Source organism: Bradysia coprophila, unplaced genomic scaffold (genome assembly GCF_014529535.1).
Source record: "Bradysia coprophila strain Holo2 unplaced genomic scaffold, BU_Bcop_v1 contig_324, whole genome shotgun sequence".
Taxonomy (NCBI): domain Eukaryota; kingdom Metazoa; phylum Arthropoda; class Insecta; order Diptera; family Sciaridae; genus Bradysia; species Bradysia coprophila.
Genome location: NW_023503584.1, coordinates 4058997 through 4076413, shown reverse-complemented (window position 1 = coordinate 4076413; position 17417 = coordinate 4058997). Strand labels below are relative to the sequence as shown.

The window sequence follows — 17417 nt, the reverse complement described above, 5'->3', positions numbered from 1 at the left end:
CTTCTTCAAAAATTGCTCACAAGTCCAATCGCAAAATTTTATTTAATTGAACTGACAATCTGCATCAAAATCTTTATAAATCGTTGCAAATCTTTAGTAGCCGCGAAACTTTCAAATTTTCTACGGTTGAAAGTCCCAGTAGTTTTTTTCCTCCGTTCAAATAAAAAATTCCCAGAACGACCGCACCCACGAGTAGCGTCGCATATGAGCTTCGCATTTTTTGTCAAAAATCTTAAAATATTTAAAATGGAGTACGTTTGGTATCGTGTAAGCCGAGTGTCTAATTTTTGTTAAATTTGTCAATGTTTAGTGGTAAGAAAACAATAAAATGTTTTTCCAATTATTCTATAAGACCATCGAGTATGCCGTACGGATGTTTGTGTGTCGACAATGTGTTATGGATAGTGATAAAATTGAATCGAAAGAAAAATAATAATCGGCTCATTGAAATGAATTAATACAAAAATTCATCACCGAGTTGTCAGACGACATTCATTTGGCGAAGGAGAAGAAACGCCTCTGAATGGATTTTTTTCTATTTAATCAACTTATTGATGTTTTGGAAAGTATTTTGAATAATTAGTTGTGCAAATAGAATGTTATTGAACTAAGGTGTTGATATAAATGGTGACGCTTATTGACTTTAACTAAGTCAACTTGAATGAGAGTTCAAGGATCAGAGATTCACTGTTTTCATTCGAAATGCTATTTCCTGTGTGATTTATCAATTTTTAATTAATCTGAACATTTAAGAAGAAAAAAACGACTGCATCAGCCAGTATTGTGACAATGTAACATCAAACTGAAGTATTGAAAAAATGATGATGAATGTGTCGGAAATACCAATGTTAGATTGAAACTTGATGACGTTTTCTTCATCATTTCAAATTCAAAATATACATTGGGCAAGTTGACAGAGATTATAACACATATTTTTCTGCTGTTGTTTGTCTGACACACAAAAATATTTTCCACCCATTTAATTCGTTTACATGTTTTTGTCGAAAGAACGATGCATTGCACACAATAAATACAAAAACGAGAAACTCAAAAAATATTATTTTGACATGAGTCAGTTTATTTATTTGAATTGGTGCACATTAGTACTTTATATACAATGCATCATATCAGTCAAGTGCATAGATACTGAAACTGTTGTGTTTATTGCTTCAAATAAATAATGCAATTGAGTATAATACACCCATCGAATACGATACGTTTCGGTAGGATAATAAATTGGATAACATAGGTTTTTTACGGTGATTTCATTTTTTCTTTTTCGTTAAATTTTTTGTGCAGAATGATCGAGATTAGAAATTTGCTGAAACGAATTTTTTGTTGCAATATTATCAATTGCATAACAACCTGTGCGGTGTCATGAGCTGACATATTGAGTAACAGCTCTGATTAGTGATGGTGTTTCTTCGTTCAAAAGATTTCAGTATGATTTGTACGTCAATTCTAGTAATTGGAACTCGTGCATCTCTCTACTCTAACATAAAATTGAATTAAAATGTTGACGGATACTGATCATCTCTTGTTCTCGCTCTATCTGTTTGTTACCAATGCTCTCGTGTCTCGCCTCTCTTGACCACTATTCAACTGCATTTTGAGGTATTCATTTGATGCAATTCATAATAACGAATGCTAATTTTTGTCAACCAGACAAATGCGAAAGATATAAAAAAACATCCGAATTGGATGTTACCGGTTTTCCATCGACCCCTAAACCGAAAATAATACTCGAAAAAGTTTAATTTATTCATTTGAAACACAACATGACAATGAAGAGCATTGTTGAAACTGGGACTGGTTGAGACTATAATCATTTCGCGTTTTCATTAGCAAGTTAACAAAATGTTTAGTTATACTCAGAAAGTGTTTTGCATTTCACAATAACATTGGGGATATATAGGCCTTGGATTAGCGTGATTAACGCTGGGAACCTTGAATTCGAAATTTAATCTAATTTTTTTTTGTCGAAAGTGTCTCTGGTTACGTGTGAGTTAAGGGGCAAATTAATTAATATTGTGGACAAGAGTATTTAACCAATGTATGTGAATGATTTAGATTGTACAGCAAAAAGTGTGTAAGAGTCGAGTCACAATTTTAATTGTTTTTTGATTTAAATAGGAATTTTTCATCGGTTCTATTTTAGGTTTTTTCACTTATACATGGACTATTTTTGGGAAAACATTTTCCTAGAATTTGCTTGATTTTGCTTGCCTCTTATGTCAATCCGGATGTTCCTGACGATGTTGTATTGTGTTAGTTGTTGTATTTCAGACGGGAGAAAATTCAACGTTTACTCTTACAGTTGAGGGAAAATGGTGAGATTTTGCCACGGTGGGGTTGAACAAAGCTTAAATAGAGTTACGACACCACCTCTGATTTTTCTTCATGTTCTTATTGAGGGACTCGAGTACTATAAGGAACCACATTCAGTTTCGGAGAACCGGCACTCATGGCAGTGCAGGACCGAAGAGTCAATTTGAATACAGATTGTTATCGCAACGGATAGAGAGACTAATTCTAAGCTAATTCGTGTTGAAATGGCTTCCCTCGACAACCTGACCACGTAGCTACAGCCAGCTAAAGTTGAAAATTCGACAATATTTGAAAAAGTTTATTTTCATCAAAACTTGAACTCCTCTGTAATACACAGGTAGACCCTTCTTGCAACAAAACAATAATGCCTGATCGGTCAGCCTGCAGTCTAAGCTTTACACCGATACCAAACTTGCCATACCAGCCTCACAACAAGTATCTGTTGCGACATTTTGTTTGCAGAAAGGTCACTCTACGACAAAATTTTCAATTTATCATCTATCTTCAAGTGCCAGTTCCTTTAGGATTAGTGGAATTGTTATCCATTCCTCATAACTTAGTGGTTTAAGTTATTTGAAGCATTTCTAACAATGATTACGTGTATATGTAGTCGGTTAAAACCTCGGTTAAAACTGATTTCCACATATTTTTGGGGTAAATTTTCTCTAACGGCTTTAACCGACTACAGGTACACAAAAATCACACTAGCACCACAGAGACATCCGTTTCATTGTATTTTCTGTAGTAAGTACAGGATGTAACCAGCTTATTAATCTCTTATTCAACTTGCTATAGAAATCGTTACTGTTGCCACCGGAATGTTTAAGACTCTGTTAAGATTGGTGAAGTAAAAGATTTTTCGTCAAAAACTGGTAGATGGTTTACGCAAACGAAGTAACAGATTGAATCGAGATACGCCGCCTCCAACAGATTAAGATAATGTTACGGTAAAGAGTAATAGACACCAAAAATAGCAAAAGTGATTAACACTTCTGATCTTTTTGCTAACAAAATAAATAACATCGAACAAACAGATGGGAAATTACCTGATAAGTACAAACATAAGCAAGCACGAGACAGCTTTTTTATCATCATTTTTTTCTGATACAATTCATTCAAATATAATGTTGCAGATTGATAAAATTTCGTGTTTTTCCAACGGTCATTTCGACATGACTCGAAAATGTTTGTCAAAGCAATAAAAAAAAAAATCTTTTTATTTTGCTTGATAAAATTCACATGCCTTACATGAGTCAAACGTATTCTTATCGATCTTATCGCAGCTAATTTCCCTTTTAGCGGTTGTTAAAACTCCTCGTTCAGTTCAGTTTAAATTAATGAAATTGTGGGCTTCAAAGTTAGAGCATATACATGTACAAATGGTAACTGGGTGTATTAAAGTCATAACAATGAATACTGCTAACCCTATTCTTTTCCATGCTTTTTTAATTATTTATGCCGAGAATTCCATTACACACATACCATATATAATATGCTGTGGATAAAACATGAACATGGCCTTGACTCGGTTATCATTAAGTATGTAAATTAAATTCTGGTATGTGAAATGTATCCTACAAGGGAGTATGATGTCTAAAACCGTTTTATTTTTGTTTTGCATTTTCATATCGTTACACATTGCGAGGAGTGTTTAGTTTATGATTTGGTTCTTCCCTTGTGAGACTTCCATTTTGGCATGCAAAATGATATCAAGTATATGAATCGGTTAAGTGCGTGACTCTTTTTTCTCGGTTGTACATTTGTAACTGTCCCTATTGTATCGTCAATAATTAATCAACATTAACCAGGAAATGGTATCGTCAACCACAAAACATTTGCTTTTTTCGGTGCACAGATCTGACACTGTTCCATGCACAAGTCTTATCGCTCATTGTCAACGAAAATCCTATCAGACTATCCGCAAATGGTGTCTCTGGCTAACATTTCGCATAATACTGTAAAGCACCAAACAGTATCTGGTTATCTTAACATTATTGGTTTAATATTGTTTGTAGTTTTTTCATCGAAAAGACCTGCTGTTGCAGTACTAAGACAACCACTCATTAGTGTTCAGAAACCTTTGAAAAAGCATCATTACCTTTCCTTGCGGTTGTAACATTTCAGCAAAAATGCTGTACATCTACCAGCCACAAACAAAGTCTTCTGCTTTCTTTTATCGTATTTTGCGGTCTACATTCACGTTTTGAATATTTAATTCGCCTAATTTGTTCACAAAATGAACACATTCGTTTCCTGATAACATTTAACCAAAATAAAAAAATAATAATTTTCGACTCATTTTTTTCGGTTGCTTTCAACCATTCGTTTTTGTATCGCTACATTGCCCATGGATGGGAATACGAGTGGGTTTTGTGTGTGCAAAAATTCGATGTTTATAACGTTCATTCATATCTATGATATTGCATGTTAGGGTGAGTCTATACATAGATTAACCAGTGGTTATATAATCACAAAAATGCGCCTTCTACCATTCATTGGTGAATTAAATATTTAAATTGAATTCGCAATATTTTTTTTGTGAATATAGACATTTCCCAACACGTTCGACCACCGTGAATTCTATGCTAGCTGGAGTTCAAAATCCAATGATGTCCGAAGCATATAAAATTGGGTATTCATAAAAAGGCGGCCTTACAATGGAATAGACATTTGATTATATAATTTTTAACAGTTCTACTCTATCTCTGTGCTCTGCTCTACGCAATTTTTCATTTTCAACCGTAGAAATTTACATTTTATTTCTAAGATAGCGTCAGAGATATTCAAAATCACAACCGAAATCTTACGCCCGCGTAACTTATTCCATGAATTAAAACGTTATCTCTACATTTTAGTTACCTTCAAACTTTTATCAAAACTTTATCGTTTGACTTGGTAACAATCGGTTATTGTTATTGTAATATTGTCAGTTATATATTTAGGTCGTCGCTATTGTATAGTATACAGCACCGTGCGTTTATCAAACACAATAACATGTAAATTCTTTCGGTGCCTTCCGCAATGTCTAAATTCTTATCTACTCTCAACGTATGAATGTGAGAATGAAATAAATCTTCGCAGTGATTTGTCAGAATAGCGTATATCAAAAAAATGAAACGTCGTGTACCGTACCATAAATAAAAAAAAATGGCACGACGTTCCATCACAAAAATACAGTTCGTACCATTTCTTTCAATGGTAATCTTATACTTCTGTGATGCTTGTGTGTAGCTGGGAGATAAAGATTTCTTTTCGTAGGGACTAGAGCGCAGTAAGTCTACAATTGATTGTCTAGCTTAATAATGTTAAGGTGCTATAGTAGATACAACAATCCGAGGGGCAATCATTTCAAAATAATCCCAAAAGTCATTTACTCCTCGCAACAGTATTTTATCATCAAATATCATTCCAATTCATCCCATTGGCGTAGTTATCATCGCACGTGGATTGAACTGAATGAAATCAAATGTCGCATAGAATGATGGAAGTTATGTTGTGATGATGGCTAATGGTATTGTTGTACGTACGTTGTACAACATTCATGTTAAACTTCTAGTAAGTCCGTACGATATATAGGACAACATATTTATGTGTATAGAGTATAGATCTTCCTTCAGTCTATTTTTACATCTTTCTCTACATGTTAGACACGAACATTAAAAATATGGATATGGTGCATTCAACTCGATTTTTCATTCGCTTGTTTACAAACATGATTATCGGAAATTTTGCGCGATTCAGTCCAATATAGAGTTGAGCGAATCGCCGATACATGCAAGAAAACAGCCCGACCGGAAACCGATTTTTTTTTGTGTTTCGTGTTATCGGGCTGTCGATTTTTAAATAATCAGTAATGCTTCAAGTAATAATGGAAGTCGAAGCTTTAATTTGTAACTGTTCAACTTGAGACTCGTCGTTGGATTTGCCAATTCACAAAATTAGGCTTCACTGTCCCAACAGTGTCCCATTCATATGCGCGAATACCCAATGTTTTTTACAGCTTTATGTAACCTTTCTTAGAGCTGTTGGATGACATTTTACTAGAAAAGGCCGGACAGAAACGAATGAAATTATGTGATGAATTTCCACTTTTGTTTGGATGTTTCAATCTTAAAAAATTGTTTAACACTGACCCACGCACTGTTAGCAATACTGAATAGTCAATCAACAACATTGCAACTTTATGGAACAAGTTGCGAAAAGTGGTTGTTTTTGCCACCAGATGTAAAATGATAAACCCTTCGTGTGACAAAGACGCATTTTTGCTCGTGTTGCATTTTTGGTAGGGGGATAAAGTGGTTTTTTAGGAACTATATATGCAGATTGTCATTCAAGTTGGCAGGTCGAGTGTGACAATATACATCGTGTGCCAAGAAATAGTATATTTTGTACCTAGGACTAAAAGTCTTTTTTAGCGTGATAGAGGTTTTCCAGACAGAGCCGAAGGAAGCCGAAGGAATCGAATACGCTAAAAAAGGCTGTTAATCCGTGGTACAAATAATAGTTTTCATATCCGACAGAAAAAAGGGCGACGAAGTTGCACTTTTCGGGTCCTAGGTATGAAAAAACATTTCTCAAAAATTGCAACGAAAATTTTACTTTGCGTCACTGAATTGAGAAATTGAGTATTGTCAGTCTATTTTAATGTCAGCAGTGCGTCGCTCTGGCATAATTTATTATTTTCGATGTTTATTGTGTTTACTGATGGAATTGTATTGATTGGCAGATGATATATGGAACAATAAACTATGACGAACATACACATTGCTTCGTTGAACTAGTTTCTTTAAATCAATTAAATGAGATACAATACTTGTACTACAACGCTGGAATTAAGTAGCTGTTGAGCATGGAATTTTTAATGGGAATTGACTTGACAATCGATAATGTTAAAAAAAATCAAACCTCAATGTAGCATTATAACAACCGATTCGATTCAAAATGCCACTTTTGTGGAAGGTAAACTGGGGTTGATGGACTGAAATGATTTATCGTACAAGTTAATGAGTCTTGTAAGAAAATTTGTAAATCAGGCATGGGAAAATTAATTGAATTATTTCCCTCCATCCGTTTAGCCCTTAGAATAATATCTGTCCATAGTCCATACACATAGCCGAACACAACATTGTCGCATATAATACGTAACGATGGTGTTGAAAATTTATTACATCAAGACACGCGATAATGTTTAAGTTTTCAATGCCAAAACAATTATACTTCGAAATAAGCTTCCACCGCATTATAACTAAAATACATTTCGTCTGTTTGTTCATTTTCAGTTGCCCCATTAGGGGTGTCATATATTCCAACATGGGAAAGTTACTGTCGAAAATTTTCGGAAATAAGGAGATGAGAATTTTGATGTTGGGGCTGGATGCGGCTGGAAAAACGAGTATCCTTTTTAAAAAGAACCAATAAAATTGAGAGGCAGTCAGATGGCGGCTTGTCGATAGATGGCCCGTATGCAATACCGAGGAAAATGAAACTTTGACAGATCATGCGTGGACCCTGTGCCATAACTTCGAACGAAAAAGATGAGACAATCTCATATTCTGTCGGAATATATTCACTCGGTATTGCATAGTCGGCTCATTGATCGAGTCCTTTAACGGATATTTCTTTAGCTTTACCATTAATGCATCTCGTCAATTGATTTTCCTTAATTTATTTCTCCAACTTTTTTTTAACAATTTTCAGCAATTTTATACAAATTAAAATTAGGCCAATCAGTAACAACAATACCAACTGTTGGATTCAATGTTGAAACAGTAACTTACAAAAATGTCAAATTCAATGTGTGGGACGTGGGTGGACAAGATAAGATAAGGCCATTATGGCGACACTATTACACAGGTGAAAATATTCTTCTTATTCAAAAGTTGTTTTTGTTGACTGTTTTCAATGGAAAATAAATAACAAAAAAAAAAACTTTCTCTTTTTTCGTCCCATTGCAGGCACACAAGGTTTAATTTTTGTGGTCGACTGTGCCGATAGAGATCGGATAGACGAAGCACGAACTGAACTTCATAGAATAATAAATGATAGAGAAATGCGTGATGCAATTATACTAATTTTTGCCAATAAACAAGACCTTCCAGACGGTAAGTACCTATGTGCTATAATTACCTGATATTTTAAATTTGAGACTGGGAAACGATGAGACGATTTTGAGGTTTTCTATTTATAGTAGGTTACAGTGCACCCTGCGAAAATGATTCATTACATGGGGGAACAATTTTGAGATACGAGCAACTCACAAGTGTGTGTTTAAGCGCCAAGGTTTGAAAACTGTTATTTTGACAAGGGTGGAGTTTGCATATCCGAGCCGAAGGCGAGGTATGTAACTACCCGCGTCAAAATAACAGTTTTCAAATCGAGGCGCTTAAACATACACGCGTGAGTTGCGAGTTTCAAAATTGTTCCACCATGTAATGAATCATTGCAGCAGGGTGCACAGTATTCTATTTTATTGCTTGCCCATGCGAAAATTGATTCTTACATATCAATTTCTATAAATAGCAACAAAAGCTGATTTAAATACAACTATATCCGTAGACAAAATCAACAAAACAAATAGAAATTTTTTCGGCACTATAAAACCAGTACACAGCCGAAATCGGCTCATACTTCTTCATAAAAATATCCCGAAAATATTGGTATTGGTACAGCAGTATTGGTACTGCTGTACCAATACCAATATTTTCCGTACCGAAAGTGATCGAAGTGATCACACCATAGCAGGTGCCATATTGTCATTGAATTGTTATTCCGTTCCATGATAATACATTCTAAGCAATGATTTTGTTATTTTTGTTATTTAGACGAAAAATTTTGCAGTGAAGTGAAATGAATTGTATCTAAAATTAATCAATGTGTGAAGTGTTTTCGAATTGAAGTGAAAAATACGAAACTAAAAGTGCTCGCCATGTGTGTTCATAACAAACATTGAAATTATTGCTAGAACAAATATGGCTGACGCTTTCAGTTTTGTGATTTTTCTTTTTAAGAATTGAAATTCTTTTGCCACACTGAACTCTCGCCACTGCAAAATAATTGTCCAAAAACACAAAACATCAATAATTATTCCCGTTTTCATGTTAGAGAGCATAAAATATTTCAGATGACGCATTCACCTTCATATGGCTGCACCCCACGAAAACTGATTTTACATGAATGACTCGAGCACCCCGCGAAAATAGAGATTTCCTGACGAAAGTGTCACGCAAATATCCCTCATGTAATCGACCATTTTCGCAGGGGCCAAATTGATATGTAAGAATCAATTTTCGCATGGGGCAAGCAATAAAATTATTTCATTAGAGGCCATAAACAAAGTGCCCATGTTACGCAATTACGTATATCAAATCCCCATACCGCACGCACAAGAATATATGGGTAATTTTTGAAAATGTATGAGGCGCACGCTTTCTTCTGACTCCCTCTCTCCCTTTCAACTTTGTGAATGAATTTTAAGACGTTTTCGATTGTATTCTAGACTAAAGGAATGGACATGCCTCTCACAAATTTATCTTTCAGATCTAAATACAGTTGACGCCAGTCAAATTAAGACATGCATTCGCTTCAGCTGTTTTTCAGCTGGTCCATTCGTACAAAGTAAACTGTTCATTAGCCTTCATATGAGTGAAATAGTGGTAGATCGGGTATAAAGACATATATGTTTATTCCAAGGCAATATGAATTGTCAAATTTCCACCATAGAGACTTAACCTCATATGGATATGGATATGGATGAAATCGTGTTCGTTCGGTCAGTGAAAATTCGGTGTTACAGTTATTTGGAACAAACCTATAAGCAGTGTTGTTTGTATGAGTAGCGTCTAAATTTCACTGACATTAAAAGGCCCGAACTAGCAATTTGTGATGAGTTGGCAAATCACAAGTGCGCTTCTGTAATTTTCTTTCAATTTGCTACATTGGCGTCTTTCGTAAATGTTTTTGTAGTCTTATCCTTTCAAAGGCTTTTTGCTACATTTCACAATGGCGCCTTTCGGTAGCCAGTAAGGCCCTGGTATTTGCCAGCATTTTGTTCACTGAGGATTCCCATTCGTTTATACTGCGATGTAATATTTTAATTATTTGAACTTATTTGACTTCTCTATCCTCCCACACCTTCTACACTTATTTAAACATTTCAAAGTACATTTTTTACTCGAGAGATAACAAAAACAGAGCCAGGAAAGAATTCTGTGTCGTTCTGACTTATTTAATTTAGATCTCAAAGAAAATGTTTCAAAATCAATCAACATTTAACAAGTTGAAAACTGATCTGAGCTTTTAATCCCACCAGCAATGAAGCCGCACGAAATCCAAGAAAAACTCGGTCTAACTCGAATACGAGATAGAAATTGGTACGTACAGCCATCCTGTGCAACATCCGGCGATGGACTATACGAAGGCCTAACGTGGTTAACATCCAACCATAAATTATGAGAATAAGTGTGCGACCGTGTGTAACGGTTTAAGTTTACGTTTAAAAAAAAGGAAACAAACAAATAAGCAAAAGAGAAAATTGAAAATGAAAATGAGCAAAGAAAAATATGAAGAAAAAAAAATAAAGAGAAAAATGTGTGAAAATGCATTGAGAAATCAAAGAAACAAAAATTTTCAGCAACAGAAAAGTAAAATTGAAACAAAAAACCAAATTTTAATTTTTTGGTGGTATGTATGAATACAGACACACCCACACAAACAGACACACACACCTATTATACACACAACAAAATTAAATAAAAAATTAAAATTTAAAAATAAACAAAAAAAATCGAATTTTTCGAAGTTTCATTCAATTGATGAAAATGAACAATTATTTTATAAATAATTTCGGAATTTTCGAAATATTAAATAATTCATAAAAACACAAAAAAAAACAATTTATTAATTATACAATTGATATAATAGGAGAATGTTAAATTAATCGCAAATTGTATAATTTATGGAAGAAGAAAATATTTTTTAATTTAAATTTAAATAAAAAGATATGTGCGATATAAATAATCATTTCTGTAATATCATTTGCATTGTTTATTGTGCGCTCTGATGAATGTGTAAATAAAATACTGAAAAAAGAAAAACAAACAAAAAAAATGGTTATTTAACCAATTTTACAATTCACAGGAGACACATCAGTGGAACGTATAAACAGATTAAAAGTGTGCGGATTCCCAAAAATATTCCGAATGGATTTGATGTCTCAAAATTTTTGTCAGATTTTTTTTCTCTCCAAAAAACAAAAATAATTTCAAATTCATTCAATGTGTTCAGACACCGACAGACACGAGTTCGATTACAAATTGTGAATAAAATTCATTCATTTGGCTGTCTTTCGTTTGTAGCTCACAGTAGTTCTATATTCACCGAAACGGTTTTTTGCACATACAGTCATTATGCACGTTAAATTTGCCACTTTGTTTTGGCACTCCGTTAGCGATTCGGATTGAAATTTATCAGACGATTGTTTCGGCCAGTAGAATTTCTCGACGGAGTGGTGAAACGAAATGGTTTCGAGAGTTAGCTTAATCGTTTTTAATACGCTTTTACATAACTAGGGATAAAGAGATGAAAAGTGGCGTTTATTGCTCCTTTTTGGTTGGGATATTTTTATTGATGTAGGACCCAGGATGTACGGCTGATGAAACGTACAATCTTTTTTATTAGCAAAGAGGTTCGGAACTCATAAAAATTTGTCTTTTCAAGTCTGGTTATGTTCAACTACAATGCAATAGAACATAATTGAAACGGTGACGTTCGGTTCATCATGCTCAATTGGCGATCCTTCCGACTAAGCAAGACAGTTTATATCACCGTAACAATCGGTAATGTGACATATGATATGTGGCGCAATCTCATCTCCTACAGTTTTCCATGCGTTTTTGTGGTCTGTTGTCTTTGATCGTCAGTGACGCTTTTTCAATTTTCACAAATTGAATGCAGTTTGAAAATTTGGTTATGACTTCTATCGATTAATTGTTTATGAATAATCGGGAAGTTCTGCCATCGCCATAATAGAGTAAAATTTGGACCTTTTTAGCACTTTCCAATGAAAATTAGAAAAGTCTGATCGAGTGCATGACGACTTTTATATTTTGGTATTTTCTTTTTGAAAAATCGCTAATCTTGTAAGAACCTAAAATAATCACGAAAGTAATTTTTCCCCTTGCTTCTGATTTTATGGTCATATACATCAATTACCATCTTTCAACCAAAGAAAACTAATGAACCAATGAAAAAAGAATTTTTAAAAATGGATTAGGCTAACACAGTTAATACACGTTAGAGCCTAAAATAAAAAGAAAAAGAGAAAATTGTGAAGAATTTATGATTTTGAAATTATTTAGTTAATTGATTTTAAAAGAAATTTGTATCTGTTCATTGATCAACGTAAAAATGATTTTAGCAAAAAAAAAGGAGAAGAGAATTAACATAAAAAATGTTTAATGAAAGTAAAACGCGCGAATGTATAAGAGCTGAAAGTAAATTTTCATGAAAAAAGTATGAATTGTAAATAATTTCTTTGCCTTATATTATATATAAAATTAATTAAAAAAATGCAAAAGCAAAAAGATGGAAAACAAGTTATGAAACACAAAAAAACCCGAATGACGACGAGAATATATAATATAAAAAGAAGTGGAACACAAAAGAAAAACATCAACGGACATCAACAACCGCATCAGCTTTTTGCTTCTTGAGGTTTAATTAAAAGAAAGATTAAGAAAAACAAATAAAAATATTTAAAAATAAAAATAAATAAAATGAATGGATAGAAAGTCAGAATTAAAAATGCGAACGATAACTAGCCAGACAGTGAAGTGTTATTTTATGTTTATTTAGAGCCACACAAAACACACAAGAAAAAAAAAACGAAAAGAGAAAATTGTATTAAAAATCAAACAAAATGAATTAAAAGAAGAAAAACATTCGATAAAAATTATTTTTTAGTTTGTGTAAAAATATTAATTGTAATTTTCATTTCCATTTTGCCTAAATTTATAATTTTTAATTTATAAAATATTATAACAAAACGGAAAGATAAACTAATTTAGCATTTTCTATTTCAATATAAATCATCTCCAAGGTCGTTTAAATGTCATCCACGTCAGGAAATACCATTTACGTCAAGAAATGAATGAACGAAACATTTAACGAAACTTAAGTGAGGTTACGTATGAAAGTACAGTATCTTGACTTTATCCGTAATCTCTGCAACATCTGAAACCATCATCAGCTACCGAGTCAGAACTTTCGCTGCACCATTCTTATATCTTATTTTGAGATTTTCAACAAATTTTGAGAAAATAATCAAATTGAGTACATAAGGTTGCAGTTAGCATAGGCGACGATGAATTTCGAGAATAATTTTATCACTTTCGTATAGCATCACATGGATTTCACCAATATATCCAAGGTTCTGAAAGAAGGTTAAGACACTTTCGAGTTGATCACGAAGGCGGTGTGATCAAAATTTTCCTGTAGCGCCAATTAGGTTTGGAAAATTTTATATGACGATTTCAACTTAACAAAAAACAATTTTGTTTTCAAGTTGACTTTTCAAACTATATACATGTCTGAATTGTCAAGATTTGTGTTTCCCCCGCCTTCGTAAGTGTCTTAACCTGTTCTTTCAGAACCTTGCATAAATCTACCTTGGTACAGACGAAAATATATTGACATCATAATTAAAACAGATGGCGTTACTTCCGCCCAGCCGACGCAGCGCTATCTGTTATAATTTCTCTGATTGATATCTAATAATCATTGGCATTGACTTTACCAATTATACATAAAAAAGTATTAAATTGATCTGGGCATGGTCTTCTGGCATTATGATTCCGACAGTGGGTCACACGGATTCGTATCAATTGAAGTTAAATTAGAAATTCCTGACAAATTATTCAACTAAAACAAACTTTACCGTTGGTTGGAACTCAAATTCTAAAAGAATTTCCGACAAGACCTTCAGTTTTTGTGATTCGGTGTAACGTCTCTGTCTCTTCTGAGTGGAATTTTCTGACTACTTTGAAGTTTGGAGGCCGAGTCGCAGGTAGACTCCACACGGGTCAGAAATACAATTTCACTGAGCTGCAATGCAAATACACTGTTTTATAGAGGAACTCCGCGCCCGTCCGCATATAAGAATATTAAATGACTGATCCGTTTACGAAACATCTTAGTGTTGTAGGAGCTTAAATTTGGTTTATTTTCGACCTAAATAGTCTTTGACATTTAATTGCGTCACCCTATGTAACATGTTGCAATCGGTCACAGACTATTTACAATGTAAGGCGACTTGGATTGAGAAGGTGTGATTAAGCGGAAGGTAAGATAGAGGGAACTGTAAAGTTAAATTGATGCTCAGACTTGTTCCAACTAGCTCCATCGCCCAAAACCAACCGCATTTACTGATCTATTTTCGTAGGTCGGTTTATGTCATAGATCTTCAGAGACGTTCGATTAATTTTATGACTTTAAAGGGCATTCACCAACGCACTTCAAGCATGAGTGGTACTCTTAGGATGCTGAAATTTAACCGTGTAAAACACTGTAAAAAGAATATTTCATACAAAATAGTTCATTGACAGCTGGATCACTTTTACTTGAAGTGCGTTGAAGTGATCGGACTAGCTTTATTTTCCACTGGGGTTCCATTCCATTCAATCGCACACATTTGAGAACCAAGCGATTGCCATATTGCAAGATTGAGATTCCCGTGGCCTTAATGATTGTTCTCTTCTCTGTTCGTCTCTTACTGCACTCAGACGAAAACGAAATTTTTGGGTGATAAAACAACTGGAATTTATTCAATTTTCAAATAATACAGAAAAAGGTTCGGTCTTTCCTTTCATTCATAGTGCTCCTTGCCGCCAATCTCATTTATAACCTCTTCTGACGGCATATTAACATTAACTTTCTGCGGTAGAGACAGATCGTACTCTTCATTCAACTTCTTAGCCAAAAAGTAAATTTCCGCCAAAGCGATGACTAAAGCACATAAAATGCCCAACAGCAAACGGAAACCGAAATCCAAATTTCCGATCATCAATTCCACGCCAATGAAACCAAACGCAAATCCGGCGGCTATGGAGAAAATGAATTGGGCAACGGCGATCAATTGACGATTTATTTGCTTCACTGGCAGAGGAAAAACAATTAACAGATTAAGTGACCTGATGTGTTATATCGACGACAGCACTTACTTTGGTAGGATATAGTGTCCTCCGGCAATTTAGTTCGACTCGAATCAACGTTCTTCGTCATCGCATTATACATTCTGGCCTCTTGTTCCAAACGCAGTCTTACACATCTCGCTTCCAGTTCGGGGTTACGTTCCAAAATTTCATTCTGTGGCAACACCAATCGGGACCCTTTCAACAACTCGTTCAAATACAAATTGAAATCAGAGTCGGTGCTTCGCTTCTCCACTAATTTGTTGTTGAGCCACTTGATGTCGTTCAAATTGATGGTCAGCTTTGATCGCTCTTTCGCCTTTTGAAGTCTTTTCTGTTTAGCCGCCTGACTTTTGCTCATTGGCTTGGAATTCAAATTTTCGATGTTCTCGTCCAATTCATCATCAGATTCATCGGAATCGATGGCAAGGTCCGCCAAATTGAACTCGGTGTTTTCAGTTTTGGGTAAGTCGTTCAAAAGCTTGATTTCATCTTTGGAAAATGACGGCTTTGCCACCTCGGCTGCAGTTATTTTGCCCACTTTACCTCCCCTTGTTTCGATGAATTTCCAGACGTTCTCAGGCAGCTCGAATTCATCACTGAGTGAGACCATAAAGTCGATCAGCTGCTCTGACGGCTTCAATTTGATTGATGGATCTTTTATCGCACCTTTTGACATTTCTGTTGGGATGGTTTATTGACCTAATTATTGATGTGTAGCTTTCGCTCCAAGTCCGAGTAAAAGTCTCGTAATTCTTCCTCTTTTTCCTCAAATGTATTATCTACGCGTGCGCACTTATGTGCCATATCATCAACAAACTGCTGCCATTCAATCTGTCTGCGGGCACGATTTTCCTCTAAAGGTTTACACTGAAAATGTAGGGCGATTAAGTCACGGTCCACTATCGAAAAGTTTCTCATCTTACCAAATCTTCTGCCGGCTGATCGTCCAGTACCGTGTCCAAAACGCTTTTCACCGAATCCAAATTTGTTTTGATGTCACTCAAATGGACTTCTGACGCCAAACGAAATTTCTCAATACTCGAGTCCCGATTTTCGATGGTATTCTGCAGTGTCGTGAACAGTCCTTCGATTTCTCGGTCTTGACGTTTTTCCTGTTGTTGGAAAAGTTTAATTTTAAATTCACGTGATCCAACTCGAATCCATTAAATTAAAATATCTGAAAATATTCCACAAATTGATTTGGATGTAAATGCATACCTCGAACTCTCTAACGAAATAAACAATTTCTCCGCTAAGAAAAGATCGATTGTCGAACAGTCGTGTGTATATTTCTCCAATATCTGCAAAATCAATTAATTTTTACTTCCGATTCTAATCGAACTGTGAATTTTGTTATTTTTATGCAAGGAGGAACAACTTATACCTTTCACAACTTGATTTGACATTTTCATCAGAATCGATGATGAGGAATCAGGTGACTTGACATATGCGACAGAAAAACTTATCGTGCCGGTGGTGCCGTCATCGTACATAATGAAGTGCCAGGAATGACAGCCGACGGCTATGTCATCTGTTATCGACAGTAATGGTCGTAATGGTTCACAATGTCATATAGGTCTCTTCCAAGCGCAACATCGAAATGTCAATCCACACTGGATAGTTTATAGGAAACCTAGGTTCTTGTGGAATAACTTCACTCTGGTAAAATACAAGGTAAATACAGTGTATAGGTGGCTCGAAAGTTCGATACAAACGCCATCTCATCCCTTCGTTAAGACTTCATGCGTTTTTAGAAAGCGAAAATATCTTGTGAAACACAAGTAAATCATAGTCGACCTTGTTTAAAAAATGTGTTAGTAGCATTAAGTTTATGTGCTAGTCCACGCGTCAGGGCTTATTATCGGGAATTTTAATTCCAAAATTCTGAAAATTGCAACGAAA

At 34.7% G+C, this 17417-nt stretch overlaps 2 protein-coding genes across 3 annotated transcripts; one reads left to right on the top strand and one right to left on the bottom strand.

The window, feature by feature from the left end:
- Window positions 1-187: 187 nt before the first annotated feature.
- Window positions 188-13202, top strand: LOC119079575 (ADP-ribosylation factor 6). 2 transcript variants are annotated; one of them, XM_037187563.1, is made up of 5 exons: window positions 188-312; window positions 7608-7720; window positions 8026-8181; window positions 8283-8429; window positions 10637-13202. In XM_037187563.1, the coding sequence occupies exons 2-5, from the start codon at window positions 7639-7641 to the stop codon at window positions 10777-10779; spliced, it is 528 nt and encodes a 175-aa protein (XP_037043458.1). In that variant the 5' UTR covers window positions 188-312; window positions 7608-7638; the 3' UTR covers window positions 10780-13202. The 2 variants fall into 2 exon arrangements, with proteins under 2 accessions (XP_037043458.1, XP_037043457.1); XM_037187562.1 differs by lacking the exon at window positions 188-312 and adding an exon at window positions 4739-4760 and having other exon boundaries at window positions 10637-10851.
- A 1914-nt stretch (window positions 13203-15116) lies between these two features.
- LOC119079574 lies at window positions 15117-16987 on the bottom strand. Its single transcript, XM_037187561.1, has 5 exons — window positions 16900-16987; window positions 16734-16816; window positions 16439-16627; window positions 15543-16382; window positions 15117-15477 (listed from the first exon to the last, which is right to left on the bottom strand). Exons 4-5 carry the CDS (start codon window positions 16189-16191, stop codon window positions 15188-15190), a joined length of 939 nt encoding a protein of 312 aa, XP_037043456.1. The 5' UTR covers window positions 16192-16382; window positions 16439-16627; window positions 16734-16816; window positions 16900-16987; the 3' UTR covers window positions 15117-15187.
- Window positions 16988-17417: the final 430 nt, after the last annotated feature.

Coding starts and splice junctions, on each gene's coding strand:
- LOC119079575 (XM_037187562.1), top strand. Junction 8,182..8,282: donor ATGGCGACACTATTACACAG/GTGAAAATATTC, acceptor GTCCCATTGCAG/GCACACAAGGTTTAATTTTT. Junction 8,430..10,636: donor TAAACAAGACCTTCCAGACG/GTAAGTACCTAT, acceptor TAATCCCACCAG/CAATGAAGCCGCACGAAATC.
- LOC119079574 (XM_037187561.1), bottom strand. CDS start 16,191: ATGTCAAAAGGTGCGATAAAAGATCCATCAATCAAATTGAAGCCGTCA. Junction 15,478..15,542: donor GGACACTATATCCTACCAAA/GTAAGTGCTGTC, acceptor TTCCTCTGCCAG/TGAAGCAAATAAATCGTCAA.